This window comes from Dendropsophus ebraccatus, chromosome 1 (genome assembly GCF_027789765.1).
Source record: "Dendropsophus ebraccatus isolate aDenEbr1 chromosome 1, aDenEbr1.pat, whole genome shotgun sequence".
Classification (NCBI taxonomy): domain Eukaryota; kingdom Metazoa; phylum Chordata; class Amphibia; order Anura; family Hylidae; genus Dendropsophus; species Dendropsophus ebraccatus.
The window spans coordinates 180046905-180062449 of record NC_091454.1 but is presented as its reverse complement, the minus strand read 5'-3'; the positions used below and the strand labels follow the sequence as shown (position 1 = coordinate 180062449).

At 42.4% G+C, this 15545-nt stretch overlaps 1 protein-coding gene across 1 annotated transcript in view; it reads right to left on the bottom strand.

Moving 5' to 3' along the window:
* Positions 1-14623, bottom strand: part of LRRC28 (leucine rich repeat containing 28) — a 33796-nt gene extending 19173 nt beyond the window's left edge. Inside the window, exons 1-3 of the mRNA XM_069985108.1 lie at positions 14441-14623; positions 6101-6322; positions 1144-1184 (exon numbers count right to left, since the gene is read on the bottom strand). Of these exons, the coding sequence (XP_069841209.1) occupies positions 1144-1184; positions 6101-6268 (209 nt within the window). The 5' untranslated portion in view covers positions 6269-6322; positions 14441-14623. The remainder of the gene's footprint in view (positions 1-1143; positions 1185-6100; positions 6323-14440) is intronic.
* Positions 14624-15545: the final 922 nt, after the last annotated feature.

The following is a 15545-nucleotide window of genomic DNA, read 5'->3' as shown; positions in this document are numbered from 1 at the left end:
AGGATTGAAGTGAAAGGAACAGAGAGAGGGAAGAAACTCTCCCACATAAGCCAATGAGTCCCCTCCAGACTACAGGTTAATATAGGGCAAGGCTTCTCAATTCCAGTCCTCCTGGCCCACTAACAGGTCATGATGTGAGGATATCACATATAAAGAATACCTGTGATAGTACCTGATGCACTGATTATAATTATACCTGTGAAATACTAAGGAAATCCTCAAACATGACCTGTTGGTGGCCATAAGCACTGTTATTGAGAAGCACTGCTATAGACCATGTAGCTGCTGTAAAGCATAGCTTTAAGCCACATTTCAATGGGCAGCTTGTGTTCTATTGCAGTCCCTGAAGTAGGAAAGTCTGAGAAAGGCGGCTCTGGGGCCGAGAAGGAAAGCTGTGCACCCCTGATGTACAATGTAATATCTTGGAAGTTTATTTATAGTGACAAAATACAGTGTGGTTAACTTATCTTCTTCTTTTTACTACTATGGAATCACTTCTTGTTCCAAGACCTGACGCCTCTTCATGAACACAGCGTAGCAGACTCATCTCAGTAATACCTCTAAGAACTGCGGACCAGCACAGACTCAGCAGAGGATCCTGTTGTACTTTTTCCATTAGGATAATACTTGTCAGACGTCTGTAACATGCTACTGTCATAAGGATTAGTAGCCCCTGCACAGCTGCTTCTGCCTGTCCACTGTGATCATCCCATGTATCTAGCTAGTCTGGTAATGCTGGCCGAGCCAAGCACGTCTAGGTTAACCCAGGGATGCAGGACATTCACAATAACCGGTGCCAAGGTTAAAATATCACCATTATACAAACATTCACTTCTCTATTGATCCTATTGAAATTGTTTTAATGTTAAAATGGTGCATCTGGTGATTCTACCGCACACATTACATGAAAAGGATAAAAGCAATAATTGAGACTTACAGAATGACTTTTTTGTCCTTCATAGAGGGTAATGACTACAATGACAGTGAGCTGCTGTTAGCTTCTGGCGTTTTATCCTGCTCATGAATCTAGCCCTACGTTTTTTTTATCGCTAAATCAATGAGTTTTACATCAGCAGGACTCTACCACCCTCTAGTGGACAAAATAGAATACAACAGCTGTCTTAAAAGGAGACATTTACTTACAGTTCAACAAGATTTGGTAGCTTCTGGGCAAGATTTTCTGGCTGTAAAATACAAACGAAAGACATTATATATCTGCAGAGACTCAGAAGAAAGCTATGCATTTTTTAATCTGGGAAATTTAGAATCCAGACATACCCTTATATAGTACTGAGGAATACTGCAACAATATGGAAGGGCCTACTATGCTACATTTATAAGTAAATTAAATAAAAACAAAAACATTTAAAAAATTGCAAAAAAAAAAAAACATAACAGCAGCTAAGGTAGTGGTAAAGTTCTCAATGACCAGGTAGTAATTCATCATAATACTTTTTTTTATTAAGTATTAGATTCCTGTGTCTTTTCAAACATACATAAAGTGGGGAAAATAAGTATTTGATACACTGGAGATTTTTCAAGTTTTACCATTAACTGTAAAAAGAACACATCACCTGTAAGAGACAGAATCTATAAAGAAAAACAGAAAATTGCATTGTATGATTTTTAAATATATATTTTGCATTTTATTACATGAAATAAATATTTGATACAACAGAAAAACAGAACATTAATATTTGGTTCCAAAACCTTTGTTTGCAATTACAGAGGTCAGACGTTTCCTGAAGTTCTTGACCAAATTTGCACACACTGCAGCAGGGATTATGTCCCACTCCTCCATACAGATCTTCTCCAGATCTTTCAGGTTTTGGGGCTGTTGCTGGACAACACTGAGTTTTAGCTCCCTCCAAAGGTTTTCTATTGCGTTCAGATGTGGAGACTGGCTAGGCCATTCCAGGACCTTGAAATGCTTCTTACAGGGTCACTCCTTGATTGCCCTGTCTGTGTGTTCCAGGTCATTGTCAAGCTGGAAGACCCAGCCATGACCCATCTTCAATGCTCTTAGTGATGGAAGAAATTTGTTGGCCAAAATCTCGCAGTACGTGGCCTCACCAAGCACATTTTTTAAAACGGTGCAGTGGTCTTGTGTTTGTAGAAAAGCACCCCTTAAGCATGATGTTTCCACCTCCCATGCTTCACGGTTGGGACTTTTTCTTAGGGCTGTACTCATCCTTTTTCTTCCTTCAAACACCGAGAACATAGTTGGTTCTCTTTGGTCTCATCTGATCACATGACCTTCTCCCATGCCTCCTCTGAATCGTCCAGATGGTCGTTGGCAAATTCAAAACAGGCTTGAACATGTGCTGGTTTGAGCAGGGGAACCTTGTGTGATGGGGTAGTGTGTTACTAACGGTAATCTTTAGAGGGAATCTGTCAGCTCCTGGGCCCTGTCACTGGTCTCAGGTCTCCTACTGTAATGAAGTGTCAAAGAGGAGTTGTGGCTCATAGCTTAGTGTTTATACCTTACTCTGGCACACCTCACCACTCCTTCCACCTCCCTCTCCTTCATGAATTATCAATGCTGCCCTACTTTCTGCTCACTCAGCTGTCAGTCAGTCTCTCTGATTGCAGATCGGTCCTCTTAAGGCAGTTTATGTCTGAAAAAAGCCCTAATGTGTTGGAGCTGTGGTCTAGGGGTAAATCATCTTACAGGAGACCACCAGCAGGTCTGTCTTTGGTTCAAATCCTGTGACAGAAATAAAATAGAGTTAAATATTTTCTCTTTTTTGTCATTACTGTATCATTTTTAAAAATGCTAAGAATTCCCAATCAGGTCCAAATTAGTTTTAAAATTCCTTTTTTTTTTATACAAAAATAAAAATATAGTTACTTTTTGGGGTATTTTTTGCACTGTTAAAATTATAGTATAACGAGAAAAAAATAAAAAAACAAAACTACTAAAAGACCTATATTTCATTTCCATCAGGGGAACCAAAGAAAGACCTGCTGGTGTTCACTAGACAGATGATTTACCCCTAGACCACAGCACCAACACATTCAACTAGATCTGATTGTAGTCCTCTGTTGGCAGGCACTGACTGACAGCTGGGTGAGCAGAAGGCCGGGCAGCGTTGATTATTCATGAAGACAAGGGAAGATGAAGCAGTGGTGAGGTGTGCTAGATTGTGGCACAAAAGCTTAGCCACAACTCCTCTTTGACTCTTCATTACAGCAGGAAATGCGAGATGCATAATCCACTCCACTGACAAATTACCCAACGGTCACATGCTCACTAGGGGGCTGCCAGCTACAGCACACTGTCAAAACCAGTGGTAGGGCCATTGTGCTGACACATTCCCTTTAAGACTGTGGTTCCAGCTCTCTTCAGGGCATTGACCAGTTTCTCCTGTGTAGTTCTGGGTTGATTCCTGACCTTTTTCAAAATCAACCTTACCCCACAAGACAAGAACTTGAATGTAGCCCCAGACGGAGGACCAGTCATCTTGTGTTTCTTCCATTTTATAATAATTGCGCTACCAACAGTTGTTGCCTTCTCACAAAGCTGCTTGCCTTGTGTCCAGTTGCCCATCCCAGTCTTGTGCAGGTCTACAATTTTGTCCCTGGTGTTCTTAAACAGCTCTTTGGTCTTGGCCTTGGTGGAGAGGTTGGAGTATGATTCACTGTGTGTGGTCTGAGTTTTTTTTATACAGGTAACAGGCTCAAACAGGTGCAATTAATACAGGTAATAAGTGTACACTAGGAGGAGCTTCTAAAAGGAAAAAAATAACAGGCCTGTGAGAGACAGGTATTGCTGGTTGCTATGTGATCAAAAGTTTATTTTATGTAAAAAATCACAATTATTTAAAAATCAGTGTGATTTTCTGGATTTTTTCTTCATAGATTCTGTCTCTCAAAGAAAAGCTACAGACCTCGCCATTCTTTGTAGGTGGGAACATTTGCTAAATCAGCAGTTTATCAAATACTTATTTTACCCACTGTACATATATATTTACTTTTTTGCATAACTGGGACTCCAGGATGTGCATGTGCTGACTTAAAATACCGCACTACTATTTTTTTTTATATATACTGATCAGTGAGAACAATAAAAACTACCTGCCTAATATTGTGTAGATCCCTCTCTGGCCAAGAAAACAGCACAGACCCATTAAGGCCATGATATCTGGCACCAATATATTGATCTTTTAGCTCTTATAAGTTGTGAGGAGAGGTCTCCATGGATTGGACTTGTATCTCCAGCACATCTCACAGATGCACCTTGAACTCTCTGTCATGTTCCTCAAACAAGTTTTAAAGTGTGCCAGGGCGCATTATCCAGCTAAAAGTACGATATCGTAATATCGTTGAGGTGTGTACTTGGTCTTTACAATGTACATGTCAAAGTAACATCCACATAAATACCTGGATCTAAAGTTTCAGAGAGCATTGCCCAGAAGATTACACTGCCTTTACAAGCTTGCTTTCTCCCCATTAGTGCAATCTCTTCCCCAGGTAAGTAATGTGTCTGTACCTGGCCATCCACATGATATCAAAGAAAACATAATTCATCAGACAAGGCTGTCTTCCTTCTTTGCTGTTTTATCCAGTTCTAATGCTCTTGTGCCCACTGTAGGCACTTTCAGCATTGGACAGGGGTCAATACAGTCACTCAGGTGTGTGGCTATGCAGCTGTACAAAAAGTAAATGTAGATGTAAACCAAAAGTAGATGTGATATAAAGCAAGTTTGCAATTTACATTCATTATTTTTTTTTTTTTTTAGTTATCATTGAAAACACGGCACTTGCTGTTTTCTGACTTTTTTTTCTCTCAAAAAAACGGAAACAGTCAGAAAGCAGGAAGTCCTGTGTATCCCAGGCCATCTGAGTGCTCACAGAGAGAAGGCAGTCATGTGACTGATGGCCACATTGAGCCGTGACTCTCCGTACTGGCCTGTGTTTAGTCTGTTCTTTTCAACCAACAGAAAATCTGCCTTCAGGAGACTGGACCTGGATTTCTGGTAAGTTCAGCTTTGTTTTACAGTATGATCACAACAACAAAAATAATGACTGTATATTGCAAACTTACTTTATGTGACATCATGTCACATCTACTGTTCATTTAGATTTTGAAAGTTATAATGACAGGTACACTTGAATATTACGGCAGACCTTTATATATGTATATCTGCCCTCCTCCTCCTCCATGCGTGTGATCTGACAAACTGCAGCTCTGAGTAAGGGTGGTATTACACGGGCCGATGGGGGCCCGATAATACCTGTAAACGAGCAGCGATCTGCTAGATCGTTGCTCGTTTACTTGGCCAATTACACGGCCCGATAATCGTTAAACAAGGGCTGCAGGGACACCGTTACCGATGTCCTTGCAGCCTTTGTTCAAACTGTATACATACCTAATCCATGGTCCAGGGTTCCTCTTCTTCTTAACTTCTCCCCGGGTCCGCGCACTTCAGCTTCACAGCGGCTTGTCTCTGCTGACAGGCCGCTCGGCCAATCACTGGCTGCGGCGGTTCCGGCCTGTGATTGGCCGAGGGGCCTGTCAGCTGACACAGGCAGCTGAGAAGCCGGAGCGCACGAGACCCAGTAAGAAGCTCTGAGGAAGAGGAACCCTGGACCATGGATTAGGTATGTATTCTTCTCTGCTAATCGTCAGCGTCGGTCGCGCACCGCTATTACACGTAGCGGTGCACGGTCGGCGCCCGACGATTATAAGTCTGAACTTATATCAACGATCAGCCGATGACAACGATCATCGGCTGATCGTTGTCTTTAGTACACGGAACGATAATCGGCCGAATTAGGCCGATTCGGCAGATTATCGTTCCGTGTAATAGTACCCTAAGGCTCTATTCACACCACTATTAGAGTCTCCACTCTATGCTGACCCTCAGTCAGTAGTCCTGTCAGATTTGATGTTAACAAAAAGCACAGCATGCAATTATTTCCATCAAAATCAAGGACAACATGGAGTCTACTGAACACAGTTGTTTTCCATCATTTGATGGGTGAGTCTGGCATCTTCTGTTGTACTGGAAGCCATGACATCAGTATAAACAGAGACTTACCCTGCAGAATAGGGATTTAAAAAATCTCTCCTTTTAGTTCCATTGTCTGTACTCACCAGTGTGGTCAGAGAGTTACGCTTCATGTAAAGTCTCTCCAGATACTGAAGTCCTTCATCCTTTAGCAGTTCTAGAGGAAAATGGTTTAGGTTGCGATAATTTAAGAAGAGATTCTTGTGTCTTTCCAGCTTGGCCACAGAGATGGTCTGGCAGAGTTCAGAAGCCATGTTTGGCTGGGGTCCATCCAACTGGACAAAGTGCACGTCAACATCTCAAATCATCTAGATAGTAGGAGAAAGACAGTAGAGATTATTCACTCATATTACCAGAGAAGGTGACCAGACTGACATAAGCCGATAAGACAAGAAAAGTAGTTATATAAAAAAGAAACTAAACACAAGAACAAGTTAGGGAAAAGATCAGAAGCCACATGAGAAAATATTACTTTAAAGAAAGAATAGTAGATGCTTGGAACAAACTTCCAGCAGATGTGGTTGGTAAATCTACAGTTACCGAATATAAATAAAATACAAAACTAAAACAGGCTATTGTGGACTGCAATTGTTTAACTCCTTAAAGCGACTCTGTACCCACTTTGTGATCCCCACAACTACTTATACCTTCTTTTAGCTGATGAAAAGTTCTTTTTGCTGGTATGTTTATCCATGCTGGTGTCGCTTTCCAGAGGCCGAAATTCATACTTTATTCAGGCTACCGCCGTGCCAAAGAGGCTTGGCCTAGAGCGATGGTGCCCTAGGCCAGTGCTGCCTGTGTGGTTGTCAGTCTCCCCCTGCCCCCCAATCCGCCCTCTGTCCAGCTGCACAGTATTAGCAGTCACTGTGCATGCCTCCTGACCCCCCCAGCGCTGCTGCAATGACGTAGGCAGGTCCGCGCCGCCTTTCTGGTGTGTCCTCACAACGCCGCCCCATGTTTGTGACGAGCCCGACCTTTCCCCGCCTCTCCCCCCCGCATACCATTGTGCCGTCCGCTCCCTGAATCAGCTGATCCTCTTCTCTGCACATGTGCCGTTGTGCCGGTAGCGTCACTGCGCATGCTGGGGATCGTAGTGCAATGGTGCATGTGCGGAGAAGAGGACCAGCTGATTTAGGGAGCGGGCAGCACAATGGTATGCGGGGAGGACAGGCAGGAGAGGCGGGGAAAGGCCGGGCGTGTCACAAACACTCCATTGCAGTGGCGCCGGGGGGGGTTCAGGAGGTGATGCATGCGCAATGACTGCTAATACTGTGCGGCTGAACAGAGGGCGGATCGGTAGGCAGGGGGAGACGGACAACCACACAGGCAGCACTGGCCTAGGGCACCATCGCTCTAGGCCACGCCTCTTTGGCACGGCTACAGCCTGAATAAAGTATGAATTTCGGCCTCTGGAAAGTGACACCAGCATGGATAAACATACCAGCAAAAAGAACTCATTAGCTAAAAGAAGGTATAAGTAGTTGGGGGGAATCACAAAGTGGGTACAGAGTCGCTTTAAGGACAGAGCCTAAAATGACCACAACAATTTTACATTTTGTGTTTTCATGTTTCCCTCCTTGACTTTGAAGAGCTATAACACTTTTATTTTTCCATCTACACGGCCATCTAATGTTTTTTTTTATTTTTAGGAACATGGAGAGTTCCATCACGGAATTCCGCCTCTTTTTCTCAATGTAAACTGGCCCTAAAACTTTTTTTTTTTTTTTTTTGCAAATAGGTATATGTAAAATTGCCCTACTGTAGCTCTTAACACTTATTTTTTCACTTATGGGGCATCATTTTTTTGCGCCATGATCTCCCTCTTTTTAGTACCATATTTGTATATATCAGACATATTGATCACTTTTTATTAATTTTTTTAACCCCTAGACGACTAAGGACGTACTGGTACACCCTGAAAGTCTGTCCCCTCACCGTTAATGCAATGATCGCGCTGCAGCGTGTCATTAATTCCTTAAACGCCGCTGTCCCCTGTCACTTACCCATCGGGACCCCGGCAGTGTGACTGCGGGGGTCCCGATCGTTTTAACAGACCGGCGGAGGTCTCTCACCTTCCTCCATGCAATTCGTTCGGCGCTCTGCTGGTTAAGTCTGCCACAGGCAGGCTTAATCAGCAGAGCGCCTACCACACTGATCAATGCTATGCCTATGGCATAGCAATGATCAGTGTGTATAATCTAATAATTGCATGTAAAAGTCCCCAAGGGACTTTATAAATACCCCAAAGCCCCTCCTCCAATAAAAGTTTAAATAATCCCCCTTTCCCATTATGTAAATAAAACATATAAAAATAAACATATAATATACCGTAGCGTGCGTAATTGTCCGATCTATTAAAATATAACAAGCGCCATCACTAACAGTGAACAGCGTAGACAAAAAGAGGGAAAAAAGTGCCAGGATTAACGATTTTCTTGTTACATTATATATAAAAAATTTTATAAAAAGTGAACAAGACTTCCGATCTTCACAAATATGGTATAAATAAAAAAAAAAATGGCACCCCATACAGCCCCGTAGGTGAAAAAATAAAACTGTTATAAGTGTCACAATAGGCCCATTTTATTAATAATTAATTGCAAAAAAAAAGTATGTGTAAACCTGTATGTGGTTATGTTCGGACTGACCTATAGAATAAAGGTATCATGTCACTTTTACCATATAGTGCATTACGTAGACACAGGAACCCCCCAAACTTTACCATATTGCATTCTTTTTTACGATTTCACCAATTTATATCTTCATAAATAATCATTTTGTTATGGTAGAATGAAAGATGCCATTACAAAATACAACTACTCCTGTAAAAAACAAGCCCTCACATGGCCCTGTAGATAGAAAAATGAAAGTGCTAGAGTTCTTAGAAGGGGAGAAGGAAAGAACAAAAACACACATAATGAAAAATTTGTGCCGTCCACTGGGTCATTTTGGGCTTGATCCTGAAAGGGTTAATATAAAATGTAAAAAAAAAAAAAATCAGCAATCCTGGTGTTTTTTTTTTTATTGCTTTTTGTTTAAGCCATTTACTGTGCGGGAACAACATTGCTTTAGTTTGTCCCGATCGGACAGTGACAGGAGTGCAGCTCCTGTCACTGACATTTAAATGTTGTGATCACGGCATTGAAAGGGTTAATGGTGGGCACCCACTGGATTACCAGTCCCCACTTGCTTCATACAGCCCCTACAGACCATGACCTAAATGTATGCCATGTGTCATCTGGACTCATGGCAAACATTTACGTCCATTGTTGTTAAGGGGTTGATATCTGTGACCTTGTATAGAGACATTAATGCTGTGTCAGTAAGCCAAATATCACAAAAACTGGAAATAAGAGAGGGCAATATACAGTTTGGGTAAGCCTGATAAAGGATGATAAATAGTGTTACGCAAACCTGTCAAAATGTTCATGTTTTGCAGCGTTTTCCGAACCCTACTGCTCAGCATTTGATTACCTCGACTGCAGAAGTTGGATGCCGCCCTAGGTATGCCAGGAAAACATGGATACAGGCTATGGCTTTATCCATGTTTTTCAGGACTGCACTTTACTGGGGGAGGATTTACATAGTGTAATAATATAGGTGGCATCTTGGAATATTACATTCAGGAGCAAACACAAGTACATACAGTTGTGCAAAAAATGCTACACAGAAATCTGTCAAGAACTGATGATCGGAGAGGAAAGCCTTGATTTACCTTTTAAGAGTAGAAGCAAAGTGGCTCTCAGGTAAACAACCAAGGCTCTCTTCTTACCCCTGCACATAGCAGTAGCTAAGCCGTACCTCTGTTACTACAGACAGACTAAACTAACAACAAGCAACGAACAGCAGAATGCAGGGAAGGAAGACACCTAGTGGCCAGGACATTATAGCTGTTTTTCTGGATTAAGAAGTCAATTTTGGTAAATTAATTGATTTACAAATATGTCGGAAATCACTTAGGAGGAACAACATTGACCACTGATGTAGAAGACACTGCAGTAGAAGACATGAAGCTGCACCTTATTCGCCTCTAAATGTATTACAAATTCTACCATAATGTATATTTCATTGATCTGTTCCTAAAAGCATGATTATTTGAGTGGATGTGCTTATTAGCCCCATGCTTTTCAACAGGTTCATCAAGTCAAAGTGACATATCAATCAGAATAGCACCATTTACGTCATTATTACGGGTTTGAGGATGCAAACTCCCCCAATAAAATATTCCGTCAGGTCTCAATGACGGGTTAGAAAATGTGTAAAGTTGATCCATCACTTTAATGATAGTGTGCCAAGAAGAGAGGAGGTTATATTTCAGGATCAGCCCTGGTACCAGCAGATGAATGTCTATACCAAGTCATATCTGTCAGGTGTGAGAGATCAGCTATACATGAGATAAATATACCACAAATCACCACATACATAAAAACCAGAATAACAACAATATCTTTTATAATTCTCCATAATCAGCCCTCAACCCAGCAAAAGAAGCGGCTCAGTGGGTAAACTGAGTCTACTGTGAGCGCATAGGCACATCATTCCTGATGATTGTCTGACTGCATGACTCCTAGCTGTTTACAGAGCATCAGCCAACAAGCCAGGGAGAGGGCGAGTAGCACATGTCGACACTGGATCACAGCTGAGGAAACAGGTGCAGGTTACAATATTGTGACTGTGAGTCAGTGGACATCAATGCAAAAATGGAATGGGCTCTGTCATAAAGAGTTACTATCGCTTTACTGCTAACAGCAGGGTACAGAACAATCCTGACGCTTCCATAGAATAAAGGTCTTCAATGAAACTGAAAGAAACTAGATGACAAAACCACTGTATTGTATTCAGTGGTACTTATACGTAATGGGGACCACAAAGTGCAAGAATACAGTGTGCAATATGATTTATTATGGACCGTCCAGGCATAATGGGAATTGTAGCTATTCTAAGGCAGTGGGGTCTGCTGGCACCATTGGGGTCCATTGTGTAACAGATGCGAATTCCGTCTTTTTGCTCCTAAAATTACAAAACCACCAATTGCTAAGCTTACACTAGGAGGCAGTGTGGTGTGAGCGCACTACTCGTCTGTCTAGTTCAGGTGTCTGGTATACAGTCGCATCTCACCTAGCGATAATAAAGTGATCATCATTTACACATTGATATGTGCTCTATAGTGAAAGGCATGGGAACTCATTTGATTAACTAATTCTCGAAATATTTTATTATTACCTAATAAATGGTAATACCAACACCGCCGGGGATAGAGGGGTATCACTAAGGCCTTGTTCCTCCAATGGAAATAATAGTATTGCAACTCAGCTCCAATCCAGTCAATCAAACCGAGTTGCAAAAGGACACACATACTGGAGACGAGAGTGGTGCTGTTTCTGGTAGAAAGTAGTCCTGGTTTTCTAAGCCTGGATATACCCTTTAAAGGGGTTATCCAGCGCTACAAAAACATGGCCACTTTTCCCTCTCTCTTGTCTCCAGGTCAGGTGTGGTTTGCAATTAAGCTCCATTTACTTCAATGGAACTGAGTTTGAAACCCCACCCAATCTGGAGATGAGAGGGGGAAAAGTGGCCATGTTTTTGTAGCACTGGATAACTCCTTTAAAGGGGTTTTCCAGCCAAAATCTTTTCCTTTCAAATCAACTGGTTTTACAAAGTTATTTAGATTTGTAATGCTGCGTTTACAAACGATTATTGTGCAAATTCGCATGATAACGATCGAATTCGCACGATAATCGTAAGTGTAAACGCAGCAAACGATCAAACGACGAGCGAGAAGTCGTTTATTTTGATCTTTGAACATGTTCTTAAATCGTCGTTGATCGTTCGCAAAAAAATTCGCAGATCGTTCCGTGTGAACAGTCGTTCGCCGATTTAAACAATGTGTGAGATGGGCGTAAGCGATCGCAAAACTAATTTTCGGTATGATATATCATACTGTCTAAACGCTGATCGTTATGAAAAAAAAAAAGTTACTCCAACATCGTTAATTGTACGATCGGGCCAATTATTGTGTGTGTTACCCTACAGCACTCAGCACACCCTACACACTTACGATGGTTATATCACTCAAAATCCCTAAAGACTGCTCCTCCACATTTACACAATAGATCAGGGATGACAAACCTTGGCCCTACAGCTGTTTCAAAACTACAATTCCCATCATGCCTGTGCAACTAATGATATGGCTCTGGCTGCCCGGGTATGATGGGAATTGTAGTTTTGCAAATAGCTGGAGGGCCAAGGTTAGCCATCAGTTCTATAGATCAGCATTAACCAAAGCGTGGCTCTCCAGCTGCTGCAGAACTACAACTCTCAGCAGGCTGGGGTACACTGCCTTAGATTAACCCATGCCACCCTGGACTTATAGTGTGTGCCCATATGGGCAGTGACTGAGGACAGTGATGGCCTGTGCCCTTAGTATGTGTGGTAATCTGATAGTGATCAATACTGGACTGTTCCTATGGTGAATACAGTCAGCTGGCGCCCGAGTATGAGGTCCACGCAGGGACTGTTAACTATGTATACACAGGGACTGTAACTATCTATACACAGGGACGGTAACTATCTATACACAGGGACGGTAACTATGTATACACAGGGACGGTAACTATGTATACACAGGGACAATAACTATGTATACACAGGGACAATAACTATGTATACACAGGGACAGTAACTATCTATACACAGGGACGGTAACTATCTATACACAGGGACGGTAACTATCTATACACAGGGACGGTAACTATCTATACACAGGGACGGTAACTATCTATACACAGGGACGGTAACTATCTATACACAGGGACGGTAACTATCTATACATAGAAACATAGAAACATAGAAGATTGTCGGCAGAAAAAGACCACTGGGTCCATCTAGTCCGCCCTTTTAGTATTTTCTTCCTTATTATCTTAGGATAGATATATGTCTATCCCAGGCGTGTTTAAATTCTGTTATTGTAGATTTACCAACCACCTCTGCTGGAAGTTTGTTCCAGGTATCTACTACTCTTTCAGTAAAATAATATTTTCTTACATCTATCTATACACAGGGACTGTTAACTATGTATACACAGGGACAATAACTATGTATACACAGGGACGGTAACTATGTATACACAGGGACGGTAACTATGTATACACAGGGACGGTAACTATGTATACACAGGGACGGTAACTATGTATACACAGGGACGGTAACTATGTATACACAGGGACCGTTAACTATGTATACACAGGGACTGTAACTATGTATACACAAAGACTGTAACTATGTATACACAGGGACTGTAACTATGTATACACAAAGACGGTAACTATGTATACACAGGGACTGTAACTATGTATACACAAAGACGGTAACTATGTATACACAGGGACGGTAACTATGTATACACAGGGACGGTAACTATGCATACACAGGGACGGTAACTATGTATACACAGGGACTGTAACTATGTATACACAAAGACGGTAACTATGTATACACAGGGACGGTAACTATGTATACACAGGGACGGTAACTATGTATACACAGGGACAATAACTATGTATACACAGGGACAATAACTATGTATACACAGGGACTGTAACTATGTATACACAGGGACAATAACTATGTATACACAGGGACTGTTAACTATGTATACACAGGGACTGTAACTATGTATACACAGGGACAATAACTATGTATACACAGGGACAATAACTATGTATACACAGGGACTGTAACTATGTATACACAGGGACAATAACTATGTATACACAGGGACAATAACTATGTATACACAGGGACGGTAACTATGTATACACAGGGACGGTAACTATGTATACACAGGGACGGTAACTATGTATACACAGGGACTGTAACTAGGTATACACAGGGACAGTAACTATGTATACACAGGGACGGTAACTATCTATACACAGGGACGGTAACTATGTATACACAGGGACGGTAACTATGTATACACAGGGACTGTAACTAGGTATACACAGGGACTGTAACTATGTGTACACAGGGACGGTAACTATCTATACACAGGGACAGTAACTATGTGTACACAGGGACGGTAACTATCTATACACAGGGACAGTAACTATGTGTACACAGGGACGGTAACTATGTATACACAGGGACGGTAACTAGGTATACACAGGGACGGTAACTATCTATACACAGGGACAGTAACTATGTATACACAGGGACGGTAACTAGGTATACACAGGGACGGTAACTAGGTATACACAGGGACGGTAACTATGTACCAATACATGACCCTGAGCGCGCTGCAGTGCCCGTATGACTGAGCAGCCCGCTGCCGCACCGAGCACCGCTCATACAATAACGCGTACAGCGGATACACAGTGACCACCCGCGACTATCGCGACTCTCACATCCCTTACACATCCACTCACCTTTTTATTGCTCTCGAAGTCCTGACAGATAAATTAGCACCAGCCATGAAACCCTCATCCTGATTGGCCTTGGGGGCGGTGCCGTACTCTCATTGGTTGATGCACATAGTGGGCGGGTTTAGCTAGGAATCAATGGTGTTCACTATAACATACTGAGCGCTGATAACTAAACGCTGATTGGACGAGGCGCCTTGGATTGCCAGGTCCCTATTGGTGGCGGTGTTTAGCTTGGCGTTATGTTTCGCCGCACGTGATTGGTTGGTTTTTGTTATTTGATTGACAGCGCTTGGAGCCAATCGTAAATTACAATAATAATTAGGAAAACAAAGCGGTTTTTGTTAGGGACCTGCCGAGTCACGAGAGCGGAGATCTGTGTCCTCACACGTTTTACGTACTAATGTGGCTTTAGCCAAATACTTCCTGGCGTGAAAGGCTTGCGTATTATTAACAGTTACATGATACGTTTAGAAGTTTACAGCACTTACGTAAGGTAGCTGCCTAAAATGGCAATGGATAGCGCAGTTGGTGCTCTCCAACTGTTACAAAACTACAACTCCCTGGATGCCCTGGATTCTGGGAGTTGTAGTTAAGAACCAGCTGGAGCGTTCAAAGCTTGAAGACTGAGAAACTACTAGAGTGTAAATGAGATGTGTGACGTCACATGTCACGTGAGGCCCATACGGCCGATGTGGGAGTGGGCGGAGCTAAAGTCACGTGATTGCGATATCGCTATGCCTTGTAACAATACCACGTGACTCGTTGGAGAACACGTGAGCCACGTTCACGCTTTACGACAATGCACTACGTAGCTGCTTGTACCTGAGATCACTTGGAATAGCGCTGCTTAGTGTCGCGCGGGTTCACATCCCCACAGTGTGAGAACCAGGTGCTGTGGAGCAGAGATAGAGAACCTTTGGCCCTCCAGCTGGTGCAAAACTACAATTCCCATCATGCCTGGACAGCTTCGGCTGTCCAGGCATGATGGGAGTTGTAGTTTTGCAAAAGCCTGAGGATTGCAAGTTTGCCACCACTGCATTAAATGGAACCATAGACATCCAGACCGCATGGAGGCTTACTGCAGGACATACAGCAGCTAATAAGTATG